Genomic DNA, 25,961 nt, shown 5'->3' on the forward strand with positions numbered 1-25,961 from the left:
GAAACACTGACTTGGCTGCCACCTGGTGGACAGAACTAGCAACAAACACACAGCGAATGTGACCCATCGTTAAAAGACGTTACACCCTCTGATCTCTCACATCCACAGTGACACGCCTAAAAATTACAGCCTTAAAAACATAATGAAAGAAACAAGAGAACAATTCCCTTGTAATGTAGACTTCTGTTCTGGGATATGTCAGTCATCCATACCAAAAACAAGGCAGATACTAACCTAATCCAACACGTTTGTTCTTCTGATGCAGTTGTATTAGTGACCTTTTTGACTTATCACACATGCAGATGGACTCACTGAACAGAAAGCAAACACACACCGATAATACTGAAATATTCATTTATTAACATGAGTACAATTAATTAGAAGGGAATAAAAATGTACTGTGGTATTAGACATTCCTTTATAAGCGTCACAGTGTGGCATATACAGGAACACCAATCACAGCCTACAGATACTTGCATCTTGCCCTGGGAAATGCCAGTTAGCATCCACAGCTAATGACTGAAAACAACAAAAACAAGTGACACCAAGCCAGTCGACCCCCAAAACAGCTGAACTGCAATTGCACTGAGAAACGTGTTCAGCTGTTATAGGTTTAGAGTTCTTGGTTAAAGTGAAGGTGCCTTTATGCTACAAACAATACTAATCAATAATAATCACAGCTATGATTATGCTTTTTTATTATTTAAAAGGCTCTACCGTTTTATACCCTTAAACAGTTGAAGATAGAGCTTGTTAAGGCAGGTGTAGCTCATCCAAAACTCTACTAAAGCATTTTATCAGTTTAACAACACATAGTGACTGGACAAAATAACCAGGGTGTCCTGCTTGTCTGTCCAGTTCAATAAAAGCAAAACTGTTATGAAAAAGGAACAGGAGACCCAAGAGTGAGACCTTGACCACACTAAATACATCTAAGTTTTCACATTAATACATTAGTTTGTGTGAGAATAATGACACCAAAGATTAAATGGATGCTAACATTACAGTACAGTATTTGTTTAGGAAACACTCAAAGTTATGATCAATTACCCTTTCTTCATTAAAAATAAGTGTTTAAGTTCCATCTGTGTTATTTACAGTAGAAAATAATTCTACTACTTTTTGGAATTGTTGCATCATCCAAAATACTGTATTTAAGTCATTCTGTAGACAAACTCCATAAAAGTAACAAAAGATATTAGGATGACATGCTTTAGAAGCAATATATAACAGGAAGCGTAACTCAAACCACACACATGTAACAACTGAAATAACCCAAATGAATGACAATGAGGTTCAGTCTATTCATCTGTAACAGATGGCATCGTGAGGCAGATATTTCCGGAATCCAACTTGATTGTTATTGAATAGACACAGTTGCTTCTTGGGACAAAGACGTGACAATAATTGTACACTGGTATATCTATCTCGTTATTTCTATTTATTTTCAGAATCTACCACTGCTGTTATCTACAGATAGAAAGGTTGCACATCATGGGTGATAGGACAATTCCATATGGTGGTCACGGTAGTTAAAGTCCACTGTAATCTCTCCACCGCTTTACGAAGGAATATAGAGCTCATGTGGACCCATGAAGGTAATGAGAGAGAAGGAGATCACCCAGAATGTAAGGGATAATCCATAGTATTACCAAGAGAGATACTCTGGTATCTACTGATGCCAAAGATGTGCTGTTTCTACATTATGTAACAATCAAAACATAGTCAATGATCTGTGTAACACAAAACAGCCATCTTCATGTTGCCTTGCCTTTAAATTACAGGATTAACTGAATCACTGCACATAAATCATATAAAACGACACAAATACTTTGTAATAAGAAATGTGGAGTTTCCATGGAGACCGATACCCTGACGAATAACGTTCCTGGGGATATCCTGCCAAGTCCCTGCTTGCTGTGCTAACCTAACATCTGCAAACATCTGTGACCTCAGGCTTTTCTTCCTCAGGTCACATGCAGGAGGGAAGTCAAGGCAAAGTTCACTAGAGAGAGCCGTCAGTGCATAGGGTGACAATCAGGCCCTTTCTTTTGTGTACGCGATTATTGCTGGGTGTGTTAGTGTTAGTTTCTGCATCTCTCTTGCCAAAGACAGGGAAAGGCAACGGGTTCAGGCTAGCCAGTAAGAGTAGGGCATCTCTGGAGAACCAATGGTAAATCTGTGGGCGTGGCCTCTGATACTTAGCAATGCCCATTTTTCTCCTGGAGGATGAACTGCGGCCTCTCATTGGCTTTCGCTATGATCTGCTCCTTCTCAATGGTCGTCTCTTTTGCTGAGATACTGGAGCGATGCCGTTCCACGCTGTGCCAGACGCCATAGCCAAAGTAAATAGTGAACCCTGGAAACAAGTACAGAACATCAGTTTGCACACATACCATCCCAGCAGTACTTGTCACCATTCCAATCAAAATATATATACATATATATCCCAAGATTGCTATACTTACCCACGGCCATCCAGACGGAGAAGCGTACCCAGGTGGCTCCGCTCAGCTGAACCATGAGGTAAACGTTGACGAAAATGCTGACGATGGGGAGGAATGGAAGCAACGGCACCTGCCAATCAAGCACAGCCTGGTTCCAGAACTCTACTGAAGCATTCTAACAATTTCATAATGTATGGAACAGTGGTTGTACGTAATAATCAAGGAGACCCCTTGTTTGCCCAGATTAATAACAGTCAAACTGTTGTGAAAAAGCATCAAGAGACTCAAAAGTGAGGGCTTGTCCACCTTAAATACATCTAATATTAATCAATACAATTGTAATGACATAAAAAATTGGACACCAGTACTACACTGTTTAGCTGTTTGTTGAGTCAACACTAACGTCACCGGGCAATCAGCATGTACAATGCCTGGCACATAACCTCTGATACCGCGTTCACTGCCGTTACGTTTCAGCGTATAGCATCGTTCAGGAGTGGCTCACGTACCATGAAGGAGACTTTCTTATTGGTCTGCGGCTGCCTGCAGACGATGACGACGCATGACAGCAGTATGATGACAGCTGCGCCCAGCAGAGCCAAGACCCAGGGCTCCAGGGCGAGAACGGCATGGCCATAGTAGGTGGTGAGTGTGCTGATCAGGCAGACCGTCAGCACTGCAACGCAAAGCAGGCCTTGGGAGTTACAGACGAACACAGCCAGCGCAGCACACCTGAGCCCGAGGTAAAGATTAGGGCAAACTCTGTTGATCAGGGGGCAAATTCTTGCGCACACAGCAGCGATTATGAAGAAGATAGACAAAAATATGTCTAGTGCAAAAAACAGACTAAGCGCAAAGATCGTACGCAAAGTGCAAACAAGTTAACGTGGTGAAAAAAATTAAAATACACGATACACAAACAAAACATCCAGAAGAGCAGAATACTAGAGTATTAAGGAAACAAATATTTAAAGATAACAGCAACAACAATACTATTACTACTACTACGAATAATAATAATAGTATTATTATTATTATTATTATTATTATTTAATGACAGTATTTGTGCAATTAATAAACAGATAGCGGCAGATTTGTATTATTGCCAAGATGAATAGTAATGGATTTGTACTGTTACAAAGGTGGATTGCTTGACGTGTTACAGCTGGTGGAGGTATTTAGCACAACGGTAATAAACACATAGCATAGCCAAACATAGCTGGCCAGAGGCGCACCTAGCAGTTCTTGGCCCCCTGAAAAAGTGTCACCTTGGGCCCACCCTCCCAGTTACATATTCGCGAGTCCCAGTCAAATGCTGAATCTGCCGAATCCATGCCCCTCTTACACCGCTCTAGCTAGCGTAGCGCTATCGGGGGGTAGCTGTTATGGTACCGATAGCTGTTATGGTATCGATAGCTGTTATGGTACCGATAGCTGTTATGGTACCGATGGCTGTTATGGTACCGATAGCTGTTATGGTACCGATGGCTGTTATGGTACCGATAGCTGTTATGGTACCGATGGCTGTTATGGTACCGATGGCTGTTATGGTACCGCTCACACATGCCTCAGCACCACAAAAACAGCCAAGTGCTATTAGAGATAAAGGCGGACAGAGCAGCTTTGCAACGGCAGCACCAGCATGGGACGCACCTGTAACGCTGACTGCAATGTTGACTGTGCCTGACGACTTCTCAGTGGGCTGGGGGCAGCCGGGGCTTAGCATGTTGAGGTGGGACTCCGACTCAGTCAGCTCAGATTGTGGCCCCCAGGGTGAGTCTGTCCCTTTGGGTTTGTCACAGGAAGCATCTGGCTGGTACCTGGAGATGAGAATCCATTGGATCTGAATCCTACCAGCAATCATGGGAAAGTCATCTGACTGCAGTGGAAAAAACCTGGGTTTGGCTACAAAATAACTAAAGGTTTTATTTTGCAGAAAATAACATGAGAACCCTGCAGTGATAAACAAAAAGTCTCAACCTCAAAACACCAACTTGTCTTTGGTATGAAATGGAACACAAAATTATGACGTGTTTCATCACTAGTGGAGTATTGTAACGTTTTAAAGCAGGAAATGAGTAGAAAGTCTCCCACAGTGAGTTTAATTAGCCATTAAATCGCGTTGTAAAAACATTTATAACCACACATGTCCAATGAATTTTTTCTGGGATAATAAATCGAGTGGTTGCAGCTTAGAATAAACATCTGCCAGCTTGAATATTGTTTCACACCGCTATACTGAAAATGACCACAAGGTGGCGAGTATTGCTTGCATGTAAAAATGCCGGTCACTTTCATGGTGGACATGGTTGAAAAGATTCAGGGTACACAGTGTGCCTTTGTGCAAGGGTCACCGCCACATGCCATGTCAAACAGCGTGACTAGGAACGGAACACATTTTAAACGTCTCAGGACCCAGGACCATCCTACACAGCTTTGAGAATGTGAATAAACGTCAACAAGCTCTCCTGTCTATTCAGTGTATCACACTGTGCTACGTGTTCACAGGTCAACACCCTGAAAATTGCTGAAATTTCTCAGTGCTGGGAAACATCTGAATTAATTACCACACAAAGCACCGCAATCCTTACAGAATCGAACAGCAAACTTCCAAAACTCAATCAGTCGATTTGTTGTTTTTCAGATAAGACCACTAATGACCAAAAATTGGGCTTCCTCATCATGTGTTACATTATTGGGAACAAAACTCACTCAGTTCTCATGTAATCCAATAAAGAAAGTCCAGAACTCACATACATTTTCGTAACAATGTATCCTGTGGACTGAGTGAGTTTTGGAAATTTGCTCTTCAGTTATCGTGCATGTAAAGATGTAAGTATGAAATAATGGAAAAAAATCACATGACCCTTCTCACACAGTGCACCCATTCATCTGTTAACATTATTATGATATATATCTCGTAATGAAGCAGGAATGCTACTTCTGAGCACTTCCGCTTAATACATAACATGAAAAAAAAAAACGGTAGATTTGTCCTGAGCGGTAGTGTCTAAAGAATGAACACACATAAGCAGGAACACACACAAACATCTTCATATTCATATCTTTCACATATTTCTATGGGAAAACCCGAATCCCAGCAATGACACCCCTAACCCCTCCCCTTCCATAACCTTAACCATAAGTAACCAAACAAAACACAAGACTTTTGGCATTTTTAGTTTTTTGATTTTTTTAGTTTTATAAAATTAATTTAAAAAATGGCCCCCACAATGTCAAAATAACTGAATTTTACAATATTTTACACCCACCATGTAGTATATACATGACACACACACACACACAAGCCCCTTGCAGATCTTACCTGAGAATGAGTATACACACGGCCACCAGAGAATATGCCAGCAGGGTTCCAATAGACATCATGTCCACAAGAGCCTTCAGATCAAAGAGGAAGGCCATGATGGCTGTGGAATCATGGGAAACGTAGGCAGAAGTCAGGGCACCGTGACACATCCCCTGGTCCTTCAACATCAAACACCTTCCAGGCAAAATGATCCCACCATAAACTGGACTCATTATAAGTCACAGATTGCTAAAATTAAAATACATAAAATATATACAAATTAACACCCCTCTGAAGATAAGAGGACAGAGCCAACAATTAATGCATATAGACAAAGCATCAGGGAGCTTGTGCCTTAAAATCTATGACAAAGTCTTTAACTCAACCAATCTAATAAGGCCCCATCGTATAAATGGACCATAGCTTAATCCATGGACCACAGAACGCATCTGAACTGGTGGGGCATGGGGGACTGGGGGAGATAAAGTCACGTGCAACTGTCTGTTAGCTTTCGAAAAACTGGGATAGAACCTTCCGCCTCTTCGTATAATTTCTCTAAATTGTTGAAATCGGCTCATCTCATGATATACTTGCTTGCCACATGATGCGTGTTGAGATTTGCTAATGCTGCTGATGATGTCACATTAAACATTGCAGGTCCCCCAACCCCCCAGTTCTGCGGTCCATTGCTGTTATATTGCTGTTATTACAATATAATATCATAAAACTCAAGAATGGGCCTTGTGCTCAGTGAACGCGGCACTAAAACATATACATTTAAAAGTCCTCTTCTTATCTCTGTGGAGGTTTTTTCTCTGACTCTCCTAAAATGCTGAAAGAAAGAGGGCTCTGCAATGAATTATGGGTAATCACATCAAGATGGGCCGAACACGTGCAGACAGCAGGGTCTTCGACAGTACTACCCTTTCCCAAACTCCCCTACCAGCTGTATCAAAGCCCTCTCCACCCCTCCCCAATGTGAGGAACATTGCAGCACACCAGGGATCTAGATAAAGTTACATCATAAGGTAAACTAAAACAGCATTTTTAACATATTGTTCTAAACTGTACAGTTGTACAGTCATGCAGGCATCGTGCAGCCCGGGGGAGGATAAGGGCACAAACTTGAAACAGATATCGACGGAAATTGCCAGGCTCAGCTGTTGTACCCTTGAGCAAGGTCATTAACCAAAATTGACCTATTAAAAGTGTCCAGATGTATAAATGTTTCAAACTGTAAGCAGGAATTGCTAAAAGTATTGGCTAAGAAACATAATATCACGTAGATCGCTCAACATAATTTTAAATATTTAAATATCTTTTTAACATATATTTAATGGCGTAATACTTCTTTAGCTGATTACATAATCCCTGCCGAAGCCCCGCCCATCTGTCCTCATAACCCCGCTGATTGCGATTGGCATGCTGAGACACCGCCACCACTCCCCATGCTCCCCCGCATGCCCCTGCGCCCCTGCGCCCCTGCGCCCCTGCGCTTACCCGCGGTGACGCCTGCCGCCAGCGTGGCGGCCGCCGGCGACTGCCGCTTACTCACTTTGGAGAGAAAGGCGAATAGTAAGCCGTCGCGCGCCATGGCGAACAGAACGCGCGGCAGCGGGAACATGGAGCCCAGCAGGCTAGAACACAGAGCGGCGCGTCAACAAACCACAGTCAGCGGAACGCCAAGGCGTACAGGCAACCGGAGCGGCTGGGGAACCCGGACAACGCAAGGCTGGCGTGCTCTCCGCCGCGGGGCGCACCTCTGGTTCATAGGCCTAGAAGGAGAACCTATTGTATCTGGTGAGAGATTTAATTTGAGCGCCCCCTAATGGAGTTTGCATGCGCCACTCGTTGTGTTTCCACAGCCGGATCGGACACCGGGTCACCTGCGGGTTTCAGAGCAGTTACCCCTCGGCTCACCTGCTACTACACCGGAGGTCATAGTGGCAATTACTGGGGTCTTCGTCTTAGGATTGATTTGGGCTAACACAGTGAAAAGTACCCCATCCTCGGCCATAGCATAGATTATACGTGGCATGGGGAAAATGCTGCCGAGGAGACTGCAGGGGAGGGGGGGGGGGTGGAGACACACAGAGGGGCACATATTAGAGGGACACGTCACATGGTACAGTCACTGAGACCACGCCCTAGGGGCATGCGTGATGCATCCACACGCTTTCAGAGTCAGGCATGTACAATTACAGGCAGAAATCTAAAACAGGCAGAATGTATATTCACATACTCTATTGCAGTGTTTCTCAGTGCAGTCCTCAGGGAACCCCGGACGGTCCCACCCAGATCCCAACACACCTGTACCAGACATTCGGTGTTCTTGATCGCTTAACTGTCTGGTTCAGGTGTGCTGGGAACTGGGAGGGGGCAAAAACAGGAACTGTCTGGAGGTCCCCGAGGACGGGGTTGGGAAACACTGCCTTAACACATGCACAGCAACACACAGAAACATAAGTGCCCCCCCTCACACCTCATGCAGACTGACCTCCATGCAGTTTTTTGGTCACATTCATTCGAACAGCACGCTGGGCCATTGACCAAGGTCACAAAGTTCAAAAGAACAATCAAGATTTACTGTAATTTAAAACAAAGAAGCCAGGACAGCACTGTTTTACTAGCGACTGACCATCTATATTGTGCTTAATTGGAGTGTTTTCTGGTGTGGCCTATAAATTAACCCAGAGAAACACCCACGCCAGTGGAAACAGCCACCAGCTCACTGGAGCGCCTGTGTGTGTCTGTACACTGCAGCAGTGATCAGGTCACTGATTAAAGATGCGCAGCGGCTCAGAGAATGAATGTACCAGAAAATGGCAAGTTGGGCTTCCTCGCATGCAAAGAGCCATTAGGGAGCAGAGCCCCATTTTAACCCCAGAAACAAGGAGGTCAGTGACTCCCTGCAGTTATTTTCTTTTCCAATTTTGCCGCAACACTGGCTCTTCGCTGCTATGATGCCAAAAGAAACAACTCGCAAACTGCATTGGCTGGAAGTATGGTTACATAAATCATGTCATTTAACAAAGAAGGGTCCGAATGGCCTAAATTTAGCATTATCTATTCCATCGTGTGTGATGGTTTATGGTCCAGTTGAACTCTTCATTAATTTGAAGACTGAACCGCCAATTGACTAAATTGCACAAATAAAAGTAGCACTTCAAATGGTGACAAACGGCTAGATATGATTGCTTTAGCCACCCACCCAAATAAATAAAGAATCATCAATGATTAACTGTTGGGCTAATCTGCTTGATTTCCCAGGTGATCAGATACAGACATGAGGATTAATAAGGAGAAGATGAACTGGGACGAAAACCACATTTGTACTCAATCCGTGACACTGGGGCAATAATGAAACGTGTTCAAACAGACACTCAATGGGAATTAGCATGTTATCGCTAACTTACACATGCTAACTGCAGCACTTAAAACAGAGCATGTGAATATTATTTTACAACTAAAAAGAAGCTGGTTTACCTGTTAGCATTTTAGTGCTACCCATAATGCACCAGCCTGAACGTTAGATTTTGAAAAATGAGTAGGGTGAGTGAGGCGTGGTGGGCCGGAGGGGCGGGGACAGGTGTCGCGGGAGCTACCTTACCTGGTCGACAGGGCACAGAGGGACCCCAAGGCCACCACGTACTTGGCCGGCCCCCACCCCACATACTCGAAGGCCACGGGCAGTGGGCTCTTCTCGTCCAGAAGGTAGTAGGGCATCATGAGGGTGAGGGCGGCCGACACGCCCAAGTAGGCCAGGAAGCAGACTAGCAGGGAGACCACGATGCCGATGGGGATGGCCTTCTGCGGGTTCTTCACCTCCTCACCTGACGGAAAGGCGCCCGTCAGACAGATCTGCCGCCATGCTGCACTGAGGCTCCACACCAGCAAGTCACATGACTGGTAACCACATCAAACAGAGCCTATGTTTCCTCTCAACCTGGATTTCTTATCCATAATAGCATTAAACTTTACATATAATTATGTAACTATATAGCTACATAATTGTGCTTATCCAGACGGCTTATGCTCTATTTTATGCTGACATTGTCCACCGGTCAGAGGTTACAAACTCACTCCCTGTTTAAAGTTGCGGCCTCTCTGTTTAGTTTCTACTTCTTAACTTGGTTAACTAGACGGGTTAACTTGGTTAACTCTACTTCTGAATAACCTCTTCTATCTACTTTTTTTCCTGCTTTCATTTCCATGTCTCTCTCTCGACCATCTGGGCCTTAGCTAAACGGCGATCAGCTGGACCCAGTCAGGCAGAAATCCAGCCTGCTACAGTGTCTAGACCAGTGTTTCAAAATTCAATCCTCGGGGACCCGCAGCCGGTCCACATTTTTGCTCCACACAATTTGGACTGTCTGGCAGGGAGCTGCAAGGGACCCCCCCACCGATGACCCTTTCCAGGTTTCCATCAGGTGACCGTGTCTTGTGGCACCACATACCCGTGGTCGCGATGCAGTCAAATCCGACAAAAGCGTAGAAGCAGGTGGCAGCACCTGCCAAGGTTCCCGAAAAGCCGTGGGGCATGAATCCCCCAACGCCGTAGTCGCTGGTGATGTTACTATTGAAGGACAGGTTCCTGAAACAGGATACAGGGTACAGGCAAACACAGAATGATGCATTTCATCTTACTAGAGACCAGGGCTCAGAGCCTAACCTCAGGTCACAATAACAGCGATAATTCCCACTCACACACGTATATATGTGTGTTTCGGCCCAGCTAGTCCACACCTTGTGACAGTGGTGAAGTTGATGAGGGTTTCTTCTGATATCTTCCAGTTGTTCGTATCTCCTTTCACGAACCCCGAGATGATGACAAATATCAGGACGAGCACATTGACGGCGGTGAAGATCTTATTTACCCAGGCGGACTCCTTCACGCCAAAGGACAGGAGTCCTGGAACAGCGGAAGGGACAAAAAGCTCATTGGCTTGTAGATGACAAATAGAGACAAAACAGGGAGGGATATAACTGTCCACTGCTGATAGGTTAACTGGTTGCACAATGCCTAACATGGCACCATTGGTGAGCAGGACACTAAGTGACTTTGGTATCTTCAAGAAACTTGCAAGAAAGGAGGAATGCTATGTAGGATCTAGGTGAAATACCCCAACCAGATCAATTCAGTTTACAGCCCTTCCTAATATAGATGCCACAGACAACTTCATACAGTATATACATATACAACTGGCTGCCCAGTTCTCTTAGGCTTGCTGACAATACAAATCCATCCATCCATCTATTGTAACTGCTTATCAGAGTCAGGGTCACATGGGGTCCAGAGCCTAAGGGCACAAGGCAGGGAACAACCAAGGATGGGGCACCAACCCCTCACAGGGTACACTCACACCTATGGGCAATTTGGTAACTCCAATTAACCTCAGCATGTTTTGGACTGTGGAGGGTAAACCAGAGGTGATCCACGATGATACAGGGAGAACATGCCAATTCCACACACATGGAATCCCAACAAAGACTCAAACTGAGGTCCCAGAGTTGCGAGGCGACAGCGATAACCACTGCACCCCCCTGCCACCCATAATGCCAGTCCAATAACACAGATTAGAAATAAGATATGAGGCTGAGAGAGAATAAAATAACTGATTAGGGGGCTGCAGGCAGGACAATCAGGTAGAACCCCGCTTGGGTGAATGAGACATGGCGCAGAGTCGCAAGAGCATTCCCGGGGAAATTATCCCGCAACACAAAGCAGCACAGCCAAGTTCCTCATGCATGGGGAGGGTCTAATTTAATAACTACATTTCAAAGCCTGTTCTTTATTCCCCGTAAAACACATGATAAAGTCTGCAAAGCATTTGATTCTGTTTTCTTGTTTACAGCTTCAGTGTGTTCTCAGCGAATGCTCAGCATAAGGTCTCGCCTGTCCTCATGCCAACCAGCCTGGCCACGCTCCTAAACATGTGCTTGTAGATCCACTGGGCATGACGTTTTTGAAGTGTTGCCCCAAAAGTTTTTCCTCAGTGCTTCCAACAGGAGTAATGACGTTCTATCCATAAACAGGGGCAGTCTTTGTCAGACATGGTCCTCAAATATGGTGTGGCACTGCGGATTGATGCATTACCTGACAGCAGCAGTATGAGGAAAACAGCGAAGAAGTCTGGGTACTCTGCCAGACCGGGGGAATTCATACTGAAGTACGTTCTGCAGAAGGTCTCTATGTGCTCGCCGATCAGCTCGTCAAAGGTCCCACTCCAGGCCCGAGCCACACTCGAGGTTCCTGTGGAACAAAACCACAATACAAACAAATGGGCACCACTGCACCTAGAAACAGGCACAGAAACGGACACCTTCATGCAGAGGTGGGCACCACTGCACATAGAAACAGGCACAATAACAGACACCTTCATGCAGAAATGAGCACCACTGCACATAGAAACAGGCACAATAACAGACACCTTCATGCAGAAATGAGCACCACTGCACCTACAAACAGGCACAGAAACAGACATCTACATGCAGAGATGGTCACCACTGCACATAGAACATAGGCATAGAAATGGATACCTTCATACAGATAGGGACACCATCTACGTAAAAAGGACCCATTTTACTCTAAATTAGGTAATGTTTTATACCACCATTTCAAACTCAAAACATTGTTGCTTTCTCTTCACTTACAGCTGAATGGAAAAGTGGTAACTTAAACAAGCAAGTAGTAAATCAAAAAGCAGTGTTTAGCTAGGGTGACCAGATAATCCATGTCATCCCGGACACCTTGAGCTAGGACAGGATTTGTAACCTACCATTTCCATTAAAAGGACCTTGATTTCACTTTGGCACTGAGTTCTTGCTGTGTGCCAATTGGTCAGTCTCCTATAATCATGCACATGTCAGTAATGTTAATGTGAAACGGCTGGATGAGTCTTTCAGTCAAGGAAACAAACCAGTCAAAGCAGAAAAAGAAGTGAACTATTTAGCCGAACACAGGAGCCTTTCGGTTTTAAGGTAGTTTGTAAAACCTGAAGTAGCTCAAGGTGACATGGATTATCTAGTCACTCTAGTTTAGCAAAAAGGTAAACGTCGAATGGTTCAGTACTACCTATGACGTAGGAGAGGATGAGGTTCCATCCCGTGATGAAGGCCCACAGCTCGCCTACGGTGACGTAGCTGTATAAGTAGGCGGAGCCAGTCTTGGGCACCCGGGCTCCAAACTCCGCATAGCACAGACCAGCCATGACGGAGGCGAGCGCGGCGATGAGGAAGGACACGGTGATGCTAGGGCCGGCACTGCCCTTGGCTACCTCTCCCGCCAGTATGTAGACGCCGGCACCCAGCGTGCTGCCCACGCCCAGAGCCATCAGGTCCAAGGTGGTCAGGCAGCGGCACAGCTTGGAGTCCTCCAGGCCGTCTGTGGCCACCACCTTCCGTCGCACCAGAGAGCGCGCGAACGCCAGCATGTGTCCCAGCATCCTGTCCCAAGTTCTGCCAGGGAAGAAGTGAGTTAGCTTGCCTGCTCGTCACGGAAGCTACTGCTGTAACGTTACACCTTCGTCATGCTTCTCTTGTATGAATTTGACGGTCATTTTTTTGTCTTGTTTTGTATTTGGGCCACAATGAAGCCTCACTGGCTAACGTAGCTGCCTGCCACCTCTGGTGGTTAACTGAAATCGCCAAATTGCCTGTAGTGTGAATGTGTGTGAGCCCCCCCCCCCCCCCCCCCCCCGGGGGACTAGTTGATTGTTAACCAATGTGGTATTTAATTTGTTTGACATATTACCGATTGCCTTATTATACTTTTCATATAATCACAACAATCTGCTGTTACACCATGTTTTGGGGGTGTGCTCTGGCCATGTTTTGGGGGTGTGACCTGTCTATGTTTTGGGGGTGTGGCCTGGCGATGTTCATTACACCTGGGGGATATTCCATGACAGAGGATTTCTTGCTTAGCCAGATAACTTCTTGGATTTAAGGTAGTACAGGCTAAACTAGACTGGCTAGACTTTATTTTCATTCCCTTACATTTAGCCCAGACTACCTTAAATCCATCAAGTTACCTGGCTAAGCAAGAAATCCTGCTTCGTGGAACAGCCCTCTGTTGTATCATCATTGGTTGTCGTGCAGGGATGTGTCTATTTAAATGGGAACTGCACATGGTCTGTATTATTATTATTGCTGCCTAGGATCTGTTTGCGTTGAGTTTGCATGTTTGACTTTCACTAAAGGAGCATGTATGTGCCCTGTACCGGACTGACATCTCATCCAGGGAGTTCCATCCCCCCCCCCCCCAATGCTGTCTGGGATAGTTTCTAGGACCCTGCAACCCTGACCAGGATAAACAGTTAAAGGATAGATGAGTTAATGGATGGATGGATGGATGAATTATTATTTCCTCATGATGCACGGGCGGACCAGGAGGTACCCCGCCTAGTGCCTTATGCTGCCTGGACTCGTCTCCAGACCCTAACCTTGACCATACTAAATACACAAAACATACAAAATAACTTCTGGCATTTTTAGTTTTTTTGATTGCAATAACAGATATTTAATAAAATTAAGTTTCTCCTTGTGGGGACTGAAAAAATGTCTCCACAAGGTAAAAAGTTCCAATTTTCATCACATTGTCGGGAAATCTGGTCCCTACAACGTAATCATTGTAAACAACAAAACATGGATTGACAAAACTGGTACGCATACAAGTACGCATTCACCTTTAAAAGCGATACGTGCGGCAATCGATTGCTGTAACAGCGCGTGAATGCGTACGTGTTTTATGTGCATTTGCGCCGATATGGCAAGAAGTTATCGTGCATTTTAACCTTTATATGCTAATTTGTACTTCATTTGCGGTATAGAGGTTAAAGTGCGCGTTAATTTCTTGTTACATCGGCGCAAATGCACATAAAATATGTACGTATTCGTGATGTTATATGAATCGATTATCGTACGTATCGCTTTTAAAGGTGAATGCATATTTGTCAATCCCTGTATATAGAGCAAAGGTGTGGTTTGAACCCCCAACCCTGAAGATGATCCACCATGCTGTTCACCTCCATATTAATGGCACAGATATTATAGATGGGAGCTTCATACATGTAATTTCCATCTGCATATTCATGGTGGCAGCAGGAAATGACAGAGTGACCCTAATCCTTCACTTTCACCACCATGAAGAACCAGCAAAGAACCTTTTTCACCATCATGAAGAACCATTAAGAACAAATATTTAAAAATAAATTTTGTTTCACATCACTAATTTACATGACTATTGATTTTTAAAAGTTCAAAAATTAAATTCCAAATAGTTAGTTTGGAGAAGTATAGAAAGGTCTTGTCTGGTGCCTGGTCACAGTCACTTCCCAGGTGACTGTCAGAAAACCGAAGTAATTTATCTAGGATTACAGGAGAGCGGCGGGTGCAGCTCAAAGGCTCAGAGAGATGTGGAAGGTGATGTCTCCAAAAGGGGGGGGGGGCACATTCCACAACGTGGTGTCTGGCACCCACGCCCTAAGCTGGCCTGCTGCTACAGCCATCCTCAGAGACAGCGGGATGGATGGTTCTACAAGACCTGCAGGATGTGAGCCGAGGCAGCCGGGGGCAGAGCAGAGAGATGGGGGCGATGCCGGATAAAGGGGGGGGGGACTGACTTTCTCTCATATTGCCTGGAAAACAGGCTTGTAACGAAGCCACAAACCAAACAGTTCCAGCTGCCCGAGTACTTACTGACCACAGATAAATGGTTAGGCAACTGACATCAACAAACATTAGATCAGACACTTGTGTTTGCCCAGTGCTGCCTGGAAGAACTGCTGAAGGTCTGGCTGGTAATTGGTCCACACAAGGGGAGGAGTCAAAAGGGGAGGAGACTCTTTAAAGAGCTGTGGCACAATATTCTCCCAGCTAAAAACGTATGGAAGGTCAGAACTGAACTAGTACAATCTACATACTAACGGATGACGTAAAAAAAACAGTCACATATGATCCGGACAGCTCTTCCCAAAATGAAACATAAATAGTTTCTCTAAATTCTTCCAGTGCTACATGCGGTTCTCACTGTGCACCATTTTCAAACCAGTAGTACAGTAAAATGCTGGAGAAATCAAGGTATATCAAATAAGACTTCTGCACAATACTTCTATGGATCTACTGGCATCCTAGTAGCCATTCGTTAGCTGGTTCTGTTCTCTAGCTTAACTATCCCAGCAGGAGACAAGTTGGTGCAGCAGCACCTTTCTTGGAGAGAAATGGAAGGCATTGCATCGACTTGTATGCTCAGTGCCCTTGGAAGGACAGTCTTCTCCCAGCAAGATTAGGCATTCATAATGGTGAGCTGAATGTGAGACAATCAGTGCGAACACATACAACGATACACCCAGTAGAAGCCAGGAAGGTTGAAGAAGCTTAGAACATCTTCTCATCACCTTATTATCTCCAGACCCTGGAAAAAGCACCAAGTTAATATGGGCTCAGGCTAGGAAATTCACAGTCAGTCATACAGGACTGAATTTTCTGAATTCCTACTCTGACTGACACTCCTAAAACCAAACAAAATCACATTATTTACCACTGGTTGTACTCTCTGCATATTTAGGGGTAATGGCCTGCTGCCTAATGTTGAACACATACATCTCTCATCGGCAGATTAACCCAACCACGCCAACGAGCCGTGAGCGATGGACTCGGTTGTGTTTGCCGAGGAAGCTCCTGTGCACACTGTCTGGGCCCCATCACTAGGCATTGTGGGTAGGCAGAGGATGGACACACTCACCAAATGTCCCCAAAAAGCAAACAGCATTATGAAATCATACGAAACTACGAAGCCACTGTGTTTGCTTACCTTACGTAAAGTCTTTCTGTAGAAGTTCAAAGGTTAAGGCGAAGTATAAGTGGAGTAGAGAATATGCTGAAAGTTGAGTAAAATGTGCACTAAATTGTAAATTGTAGAACATCGGCTGCTAACAAGCAGATAAGCCGACAACGTTTCAAAGGTCTGCCACCCTGTAAGTGACTCATGTTTGTTCAAGGCACTGGAATAGAACTATGCAAGCACACACAGAGAGGTCAGGTTCGCTTCTACTCCGCCATACAGGAACCGTGCAGTTCCAAAACTGCACAGGTCAGCCCCTGGTCCATCTTGGTGATTTTTCATTGAATAACATCAAACACAAGCAAAAACAACCCCTCATCCAATGAGACGGGTCAAAAAATGTGTAGACAGCACCTTAGTATCATTCAGTAACTATCCTACAGCAAGCTTTCGAAAAAAATATAATCTCCTGATTAGATGGCTAGACGTGACTCGGCTTTTGCAGCACTAAAATTTAAAGGAATTCACCTAGTTTTCAACTCTTCCTCTGCAGCTTTTAACTACGTTGCGGGATTACAGACAGCATTTTAATAATTACTCATCTGACTCACGCAACATATTGAATAATTTAGCTGTGAAAGAAAAGTGGTGTTCCGTAACTCAAAATAAACTCAGTGCTGCCAGGGAACCTTAAAGGTATTTGATGTGTGTAACTATACGTAATACATTTTATACACCTTGATTTTTCATTCACGCTCAAGGAGAAAATAAATATACACTAAAATAACACATAATAACAGACGACAAGACTAAGCATTTGGAAAAACACAACCCCCATCAATATTTCCAAGAATATTCTCATAAACCCTATCATAAACATTCCACTACTATTGCATCTGATAAATGGTCTGCTCATTTTATCCAGAGGCCTGGGGAGATTGCGTTCAGAAATAAATGCATGTTCTCCTTTGATCCACCTAATGCCACCTTTATTAGACCATGCTAAGCAGACCACAGAATGTTCAGTTCCCTCACATGCATTCCTCACGGAAGACAAAGTCAGTCCATTCCCAGAGACTTCCTGGACTCACCTGACCACGATTTCAATTATGTAAGGCTTACAATAAGATTCTGAATAAACAACCTCCTACAAACTTTGACTGTCTGGGTCTTGGTATAAGTGTGGGTCAAAGACTGGTCAGGATTTCCTGGCTACACAGGGTCCACAGCTAGAAGCTAGAGCAGTATTCCTAAAAGACATGTTTTTGGGACAACTTCAGTAATACAGTATTTCTCTATTCCCTGTGCATATTCTGAGAAGAGCCATGGATACTCCAGCACCATTAAGGTTATATGAGGTTATATAAGCAACCCAGCATTCCTCTGTTCCCTTTGTGTTCTTTAAGAAGGGTTATGGGCCCTCTAGCACCATTGTGGTTACATAAGGTTGTGCAATGTTATGTAAGTAGTACATTATTACTCTGGAATGGTTATGAGTACTCCAGCACCATTAAGGCTATGTAAGGTTCTGTAAGTAGTACATTATTACTCTGGAATGGTTATGAGTACTCCAGCACCATTAAGGCTATGTAAGGTTCTGGAAGTAGTACATTATTACTCTGGAATGGTTATGAGTACTCCAGCACCATTAAGGCTATGTAAGGTTCTGTAAGTAGTACATTATTACTCTGGAATGGTTATGAGTACTCCAGCACCATTAAGGTTATGTAAGGTTCTGTGAGTAGTACATTATTACTCTGCTCCCTGTGCATACTCCAGGAGGGGTTATGCGTACTCCGGCAACATTAAGGCTATGTGAGGTTCTGTGAGTAGTACATTATTACTCTGCTCCCTGTGCATACTCCAGGAGGGGTTATGGGTACTCCAGCAACATTAAGGCTATGTGAGGTTCTGTAAGTAGTACATTATTACTCTGCTCCCTGTGCATACTCCAGGGGGGGTTTTGGGTACTCCGGCACCATTAAGGTTATGTGAGGCTATGTTAACAGGACAGTATCTCTCTGTTACGATAAAAGCATACGTAGGAATAAGTTCTATTTGCATATCAAAGATATGAAGGATTTGTATTCCCAACCTTTTTTTCAAAAACACCATCACACACAGATCATCTTCTTGTCTTCGTGTCTACCAACAAACAAACTATAGCTCATCTGTTGTGTATGTGCGCGTTTCTGCACCCTGATGAGCATCCAGGTAACTCCACAGACATCCACACTATGACAATGACGATTTGGAGGGAAACAGGTGACTTGGCATAATAGCCCATTAAATGAAATCATGGTAAATAAAACTACAGGCTTTTACGTAATCCTAAAAGTTCAAAGATCCCAGCACGTGACAGAAAGGGGACATAGTTTATCGTAATGGACCCAGGAAAGACTTATCACTCAGCTGACAAACATGTATCAATCAACACAGAAACCCCCCCCATTTAACTCCATATTTCATTAGCCATTTGACTATTAATGCCATAAAATATATGTGACAAAAAAAAGCACTGTACCCAGTTGGGCTGCTTAGCCATGTGAGATGAGTAGCCTGATATTATATTTACAATTCCGTCACCCTCCCAGTGAAGAGACCTTTACATTTAAATAATTAAGTTGTGTCGCCTCTGCTATTAATCTCTCGCTCAATGGAATATTCTTGTAGCTAAAACCTTTGGTAGCTCTGGGCTACTGGGCTTCCATTCAGCTTTGCAATGTTCTCATTATTTATTTCCTCAGCATTCTTTTGGGGAAAAGAGGGGGAAACAAAGCAAACTCATGCACTTTGGCTTCGCTTTGCAACGCTCGGCAACAAATCCACCGTATTGGAGGTAGCTAGCAAAAGATAACATTTTTGCTTATGTAAGCACATAATTTACTCAATTATGAGAATATGTTGGGCTGAGAGGCAGCAAATTCTTGTCTTGTTATTGGTTTATGTGCCTTTGACAAAAGGACAAACAGATAGGAGATAACGGTACAATTAAACTCAATGGTAAACATGAAGGTGGCTATGCAGTGAAGTGTGTCTCAGTGGGTCTCTGTAATATGCTTTTCAGGCTTAAGCTACAGCCCATGAGCCAACAAGCAAACAACAGAAGCGCTTTATTTAAACAGCTCGTCAAACACAATCTGCTTGCTCTCTAAATGTCAACAGATTTGGCAACAGGACCACCTGATCACTTCTGACAGAAAACGGCCTCACTTGCTGGTAGTGGTAATTGACACAGTTTCTTGCAGCATGTTCCGCATTTAGGGGGAGACGACAGAAGTGGCCCGCGGGACTTCAGGTGCACATTCGGTGCCATGCGGAACAAAATGAGGCCTAAATGCTTCGGAGGACATTTACTTAGCTGGTTTTTCTATGACTTAAGCGTAGAAATAAACAGTCAAGTCAGTGTTGGGCAAGAACTTGGCTTGAGAAGTCTTGTGCTTAGCTGAACTCTGGCTGTTTAGCTTTTTTTAATTGATCTACACAATTTAAAAAAGAATACTGAGTGGATCTGAAGAAAGGGTATTTAAAGGGAAAGTGTATAAAAGTCCATTTAAGATATACAAGAAGAAGCATTGTGGAATATCCCTGTGGGCAGGGCTGGGATCCAAAATCAGCCCAGAACTTGGGGGTCCCTCATGATACATTTTTTTGAGTGGGGGGAGGGCGTCTGGTATGCCAGAGAGCCAGTCCAGCCTGGTATGTGAGGACATTGTCCTTTTGCCGATCTTAATCTCCATGAGATACATAGACATGTATATTTGATGAGAGTAAGTTTGGGGGTGGGGGGGGGGGGTCACAGCACAGGATTAGCCAGTGTGCAGAGCCCCCGGAGCTGGGGGTTGAGGGTCTTGCTACGGGCCCCGTGGTGGCATCAGTTTGCTGGCCCCAGGATTTGAACCAGTGACCTTCTGATTAGAGGCACGGAATCCTACCCCGCCGAGTCACATGCTACCCCCCCGAAACTTACCATGTATATTGAAAAACAGCTTTATCCAAAGGGAGACAAGATAATTTTACTGATCCCAGGTAATCTCAGGGAAACAGGTAGCAGAGAAACGCTTTGATCCATTGACCCCTGGGTTATATCCCAGTATGGTACTGCTGCACCATCAGGTAAATGATTTACTGAAATTAATCCCCTGAACACCTAAAATCCTACAGCTTTTTAATAGATCCAATATGTATCACGACAAGCAGCTGAAGCTAAATGCATTGAATATGGTCTGTATTTGCTCACCTAAGTGACACTTTGACTATACATGTGACCATACATGGAAATCTCCATGCTAATTTCAGTAACACCAAAATATTTCTTTATTATTATTTTTAACATGGACAATGTTGACGGAAATATTTTGGTCCCACAAAGTATAATGAATTGCATTAGAAGGCATGTTTGTTATGAATTACATAAATCACTGTCACTTTGAGTTAGGCATATTATAAATAAAATACTTTCAACATTCAAAGAAAAATATTTTTAAACATTTCACCAAAGGCAGCATTCTCCAAAAACAACAATGCATGATCTCTTTAAAAAAATGTTAATCGGTTTTAGAGATATTATATGACATGCATGACACCAGTGTGACTTATATAACTATCACAGGAGCGATTTGTCAAAAGCCGCTGAGGATATCGCTATGGAATCAGCAGCATCTGCGAGAGGCTGTGTGTGTGTGTGTATGTGTGTGTGTGTGCAGGGATAACCCCTGTGTCTGCTTGTATTTTTTTGGAGTAATATCCCCCTAGTGTCCCCAGAGATTCACTCTCCCTATGTGCACGCAGTGATTGCTCCCGCCCCCCCTTTGTCAGAAGTGGTAGCTCCCTTGTCTGTAGTAACAGGCTAACAGCCTCCTGTGTGACTGCAAAACATGGCCCATAACAGTCACTGCGTGTCTGTATTAGAACCCCCTTGTAGTTCTCCATAATAATATCTGTGTTTTATTGTTACAGTGTTTCATTGTAACGATGTTTTGTTGCATTTTAAAAACAATGACAATAAGGATCTATTCTATTCTATTCTATTCAATTCTATTCTATTCTATTCTATTCTATTCTGTGTTTGTTGTCAGGTCCACCTTCTTATGTAAGGTTACCGTCGTGGGTCTATAGTGATACCAGTCATAGTAAACAGACCTCCTGTGTGCAGTTGGAGTGCTCTCACACACTCCTCTTCACTAAGGTTAAAACGCACCGTGAGCCTGGTGACAGGACATGTCGGGCATATGGACACCAACACCTGACCCTTTGACCCTTCATGCTATGCTTCGTTCTTGCCGTCTTTATAACGTTAAATCTTTATCAGGCGTCTCTCGGCTGGTGTACACAGATTCGGAGCTGAAGCCCAGTCACGTCCGCGCCGCGTGTCATCGACCCCGGTCATGTCACAGTGTCACCTCTCACTTACACCCGAGCAGGACACTTCACCTCTGAAATTAAAAACACCCGATGTTCTTCTCTTAAACACAGGCTATGATATTAATTTAAACTTTCTTCAATGTCTGTTTCCTACAATTATCAAGGCCGTAAACTCAACAGACCATTTAACCAGCACCAGAACTCAGAAGTCTATGGATCGCTTTGGGGGGGGACTGTTACCATGGCAACACATCCTTTGACCTCAATGGGTAGCCTTAGAGATGGAAAGGCTGCACGGGGACCTATATTAATGTGATGATTATTGTGTGCAACCATCCAGTTTGATTAGCAAATCTGGGTAAATCCACTCTCTGCTCCTGCCCATAAACCACAAAACAAAAAGAAAACTGTACCCTGAGCAGACAAGCGAACAAATCCAAATCTCCTACGGAGTGGGCTGGGGGCTTGAATTTTATTGCCTATTCTGTACTTTATAGGCCGATTACAAAAATTGAGGGGGGTGGTGGTGTTGGACTGCTGTAATTGCATTGTACATGCTCACATTTAATCCCTATTAACAGTGAGGTCGCTGGGGTTCAGGCCAGCCTAACCCCGTTCTCAGAGCTGAACATTAATTCTCTGAATGAGCAAAAACCTAAAGGAATCATTGTATCCTTTAGTTATTACCAGAAATAAAATCCCAGTGCTCAGAGAGTGCCCTGGGGGGCATTGCACGCCCTCGATCTGTGCGTGTGGAGTTTGCATGTTCTCCTTGTGATCTGTAATTCCCCTCGAGCCCACCCCCGCCAGCTAGTTTGGTTTCCCCCCACAGCCCAGAAAAAGGCAGTTAGGCAAATCCGGCATCTAAAAACCTCCGAGAGTGCATACGTGCCCTGTGACGGACTATGCTGCCATGCGTGGTGTCTCTTGCCTCATTTTTTAATGTTTTTTGGAACTGATCCCCATCTCACAATAGCCTTGTACTCTTAGATATTATTCGGCAAACTCTTTTTGTCCAAAACTAGGTACATTATAGAGAGCAGGATCTAACAGCATCTATTCCCTGGAGCGATACAGGGTTAAGGGCCTTGCTCAAATACCCAACCGTGAAGCCATTCTCCCGGCTAGGGGATTTGAACCGACAACTTTCAGACTCATCACAATGAGGAAGCTGCTGTAAACAATGAGACATTTTTTTGTTCTGAATGGTCTTTTCATGCTTTGGTTATGCATGATTACAAGGATCCATAAGCAAGACAAAAGTACTTTTTATAACCTGGCATCTGTGGCAGCTTTAGAAAAAAAAAACTGTTACAAATAGCACCATCTCACTTTCTGAAGGTTGGGACATTGTTAATATTAAGGAACGTAACGTCTTGTAGCGCTGACGGTGGTCAGCATATCCTGGAATACTCGTAATATAGCCCTTGTTGTGTTGTTGTTGTTTGTTGTCAGTGTTAATGGTTGCATTCCCCTATTGTCGCTCGTGTGTTTGCCCGTGTCTTGTATGTACCCTGTCCGATCCTCGCGTGTATTTAGCTTGTGTAAATTTCCCACCGTGTGTGCACCTTACAGTTCGCCGTTGACCACCTTCTTTTCCGCTGTTATATTTGGGTTCGGTGCTGATTGAGTGCCTGTTTTAAGAAGAGCGAGTTCGGTCCTGACAAACAAGTGTCCTCGTTCTCCGCTGCTCTCGCGGTGCCTCGGACAAGCGCTACAGTATTAAGTGGTGCAGATCACCTTATTCTAACCCCCCCAGGTAACCCAAATGATGGGGCTAAGCGCGCACTGTGGAATAGTTCTGAGTTCTGTGTGTGTCCTCAGTCAGATAGGTAAAAGTTAAATTCATTTGCAGGTTCAGTTATAATATATAACTATAACACGTACCGCTGTGTCGAGTAATTACTTTTTCTTTTACATTAATTCAATAATTCTAAACAAAATATAGGATCCACCCCCAGTGAAGGTCATAAACCGCGGTAATTAAATATGTACCGAATGAATGGAAAATCAACGAATAATGTAAAAAACGGATAATAGTTACATTTAACATATGGTGAATTAAATTGTACCTCAGTATCAGAAATGAATGTCCTAAAATTTCAAAAATGATCTCTGAAACCATTATCAAAATTGAGAATTTTTCACTGTTTTCACAATCTTGATTTTAAAGACCTTCGACATAGTTTGGGAACCTAAGGAAGTCACGCAGGTATAACGAGTCAACTATTGTAACGTCGAGTGATCACATACGGAAAGTTACAAGGACTTCATAAAAGAGTGAATTGAAACACCTTATTATTATTTTATCTTTCAGCTCACAAATAATAATATCGCGTAATACATATAATATTGTGACAACCTATAATGTAATTTTTCTGAGAGAGCTTGATTCCAGGTGTTATTTATTTGTTTGTTCGTTCATTTATTTATCTTTGTATTTATTTATGTATGTAAGTATATGTAGCCTATGTATGTAACGATAACCTAGAACAGTCGGCAATTTTCAGACAAGTATACCCTGAATGAACTACGACGGATAGGGCAGTTTCCTTTAAAATGCTCGCAGTCCACGGGCTAAAAGTTGCAAGAAAGTTATTCGCTAGACGAATTTACGATGTTCGGAGAGATAACGCCACTTACTTTGCGCGGATCCTGCAGGCGCTCCGATGCTGAAAGTGCCCCCCTCAACACGTGCACCGTCCCCCTATGGGCTCCTGAAATAGGGTCGCGCTGGTCACTGATATGCTCATGGGCGGGATTAGGTCTCCGGGAAAAGTTTAGTATTCTTGACGAGGGTGTAAAGAAGTACCCACGAGTAATGTATTTTGTCAATCAGACAATAATCAATTCAAGCGCAGGAAAATAGCGCTGCAGCCATTGTAAATTAATGGAAAAATGCGTATGCAGTAATAATAAAATAGTAGTCGAAATGTCCATTTTATTTAATTTAATTTATGGTTTATTTGGACAGTGCACATTAATAAACATAAAATGTAAATCTGCCAGAATTAGCCAAAATGGCTATTTTACATCTGTTGTCCATGGACCGATGGTAACAGGTCAAATACATAATAAAAGAAACAAGATACATAAAGTATACATAGATCATAATAAAAGAAGTAAATAAAAAGACACGAAAAATATAGAAAAAGAGAAGGGTCAGTAAATATAGGAAGAAAAGAATAATAATAATAATAATAATAATAATAATAATAATAATAATAGTAATAATAATAATAATAATAATAATAAATACATAAAAAAGAGAAAGACAGAACATGGCTGATGGCAGAGTGATATAAATGAAGCAACGCCCAGATACACCTAACTAGAGGTGCTGGGCAGTGTGATGTTATTTAGTGTTGACATGTTTGGAGGCTAATTAACCATTTTTTAAAATTGTGTTTGAATGTGTGAATGTTTTTATGTCTCTGATGTGGCATGGAATCATGTTCCACTCAGGTGCAGCTCTAATGGAAAACGCAGATTGGCCAAAACTGCTTTTTCTCATCTGAATTATACAGTCACCTCTAATTGTACTTCTTGTAGATATATTTGTAGATGAGCCTGTTTTTATGAATTGTCTTAAAACTGAAGGAGCATGTCCATTGATAATCTTATATGTTAGACATAAGTTTGTGTATTTCACAAGGTTTTCCCAACTCAGAAGTTTATATTTAGTTAAAATGAGACAGTGGTGATGATGTCTAGGTTTTTTATCAAGAACTTTGAGGGTTTATATATGTTTATATAATGAGCAGATGGGCATAAGAGAAGTTGTACTGGCCTGAGACCAAGTTGTTATGCAATGTATGTAATGTGAAAGAAGATCATTGAATGCATATACATGATTGCAGCCTTTGTTGACATACAGTTTCGTATGAATCTAAAGTTTACCAAATTGAATTTAACTCGCTGACAGACCTTTTTAATTTGGGCTTTAAACGAAAGATTACTATCAATCAGAACACCAAGATATTTAAATTCTGACACTACCTGCAGTCTTTCTCCAGCTACATATAGGCTATATCTGGCTCAGTAAAGTGTTTACTTGACT

General features: G+C 43.3%; 1 protein-coding gene across 2 annotated transcripts; it reads right to left on the bottom strand.

Moving 5' to 3' along the window:
- Window positions 1–340: 340 nt before the first annotated feature.
- Window positions 341–24,667, bottom strand: slc7a2 (solute carrier family 7 member 2). Of its 2 annotated transcripts, none has more exons than XM_072697575.1 (12): window positions 24,545–24,667; window positions 12,830–13,212; window positions 11,852–12,007; window positions 10,501–10,666; window positions 10,212–10,348; window positions 9,365–9,587; window positions 7,255–7,391; window positions 5,773–5,875; window positions 4,101–4,267; window positions 2,957–3,123; window positions 2,469–2,577; window positions 341–2,359 (listed from the first exon to the last, which is right to left on the bottom strand). In XM_072697575.1, the coding sequence occupies exons 2-12, from the start codon at window positions 13,197–13,199 to the stop codon at window positions 2,202–2,204; spliced, it is 1,893 nt and encodes a 630-aa protein (XP_072553676.1). In that variant the 5' UTR covers window positions 13,200–13,212; window positions 24,545–24,667; the 3' UTR covers window positions 341–2,201. The 2 variants fall into 2 exon arrangements, with proteins under 2 accessions (XP_072553676.1, XP_023670418.1); XM_023814650.2 differs by lacking the exon at window positions 7,255–7,391 and adding an exon at window positions 7,675–7,814.
- Window positions 24,668–25,961: the final 1,294 nt, after the last annotated feature.

This window comes from Paramormyrops kingsleyae, chromosome 12 (genome assembly GCF_048594095.1).
Source record: "Paramormyrops kingsleyae isolate MSU_618 chromosome 12, PKINGS_0.4, whole genome shotgun sequence".
NCBI lineage: Eukaryota > Metazoa > Chordata > Actinopteri > Osteoglossiformes > Mormyridae > Paramormyrops > Paramormyrops kingsleyae.

Bases quoted from the DNA above. Each gene is read 5' to 3' on its own strand.
- slc7a2 (XM_023814650.2), bottom strand. From the start codon at position 13,199: ATGCTGGGACACATGCTGGCGTTCGCGCGCTCTCTGGTGCGACGGAAG. The intron at 3,124-4,100 runs GTGCGTCCCATG...TTTGCGTTGCAG, and splicing joins CATTGCAGTCAGCGTTACAG to TGCTGACGGTCTGCCTGATC. The intron at 2,360-2,468 runs GTAAGTATAGCA...ACTTGTTTCCAG, and splicing joins CTCCGTCTGGATGGCCGTGG to GGTTCACTATTTACTTTGGC.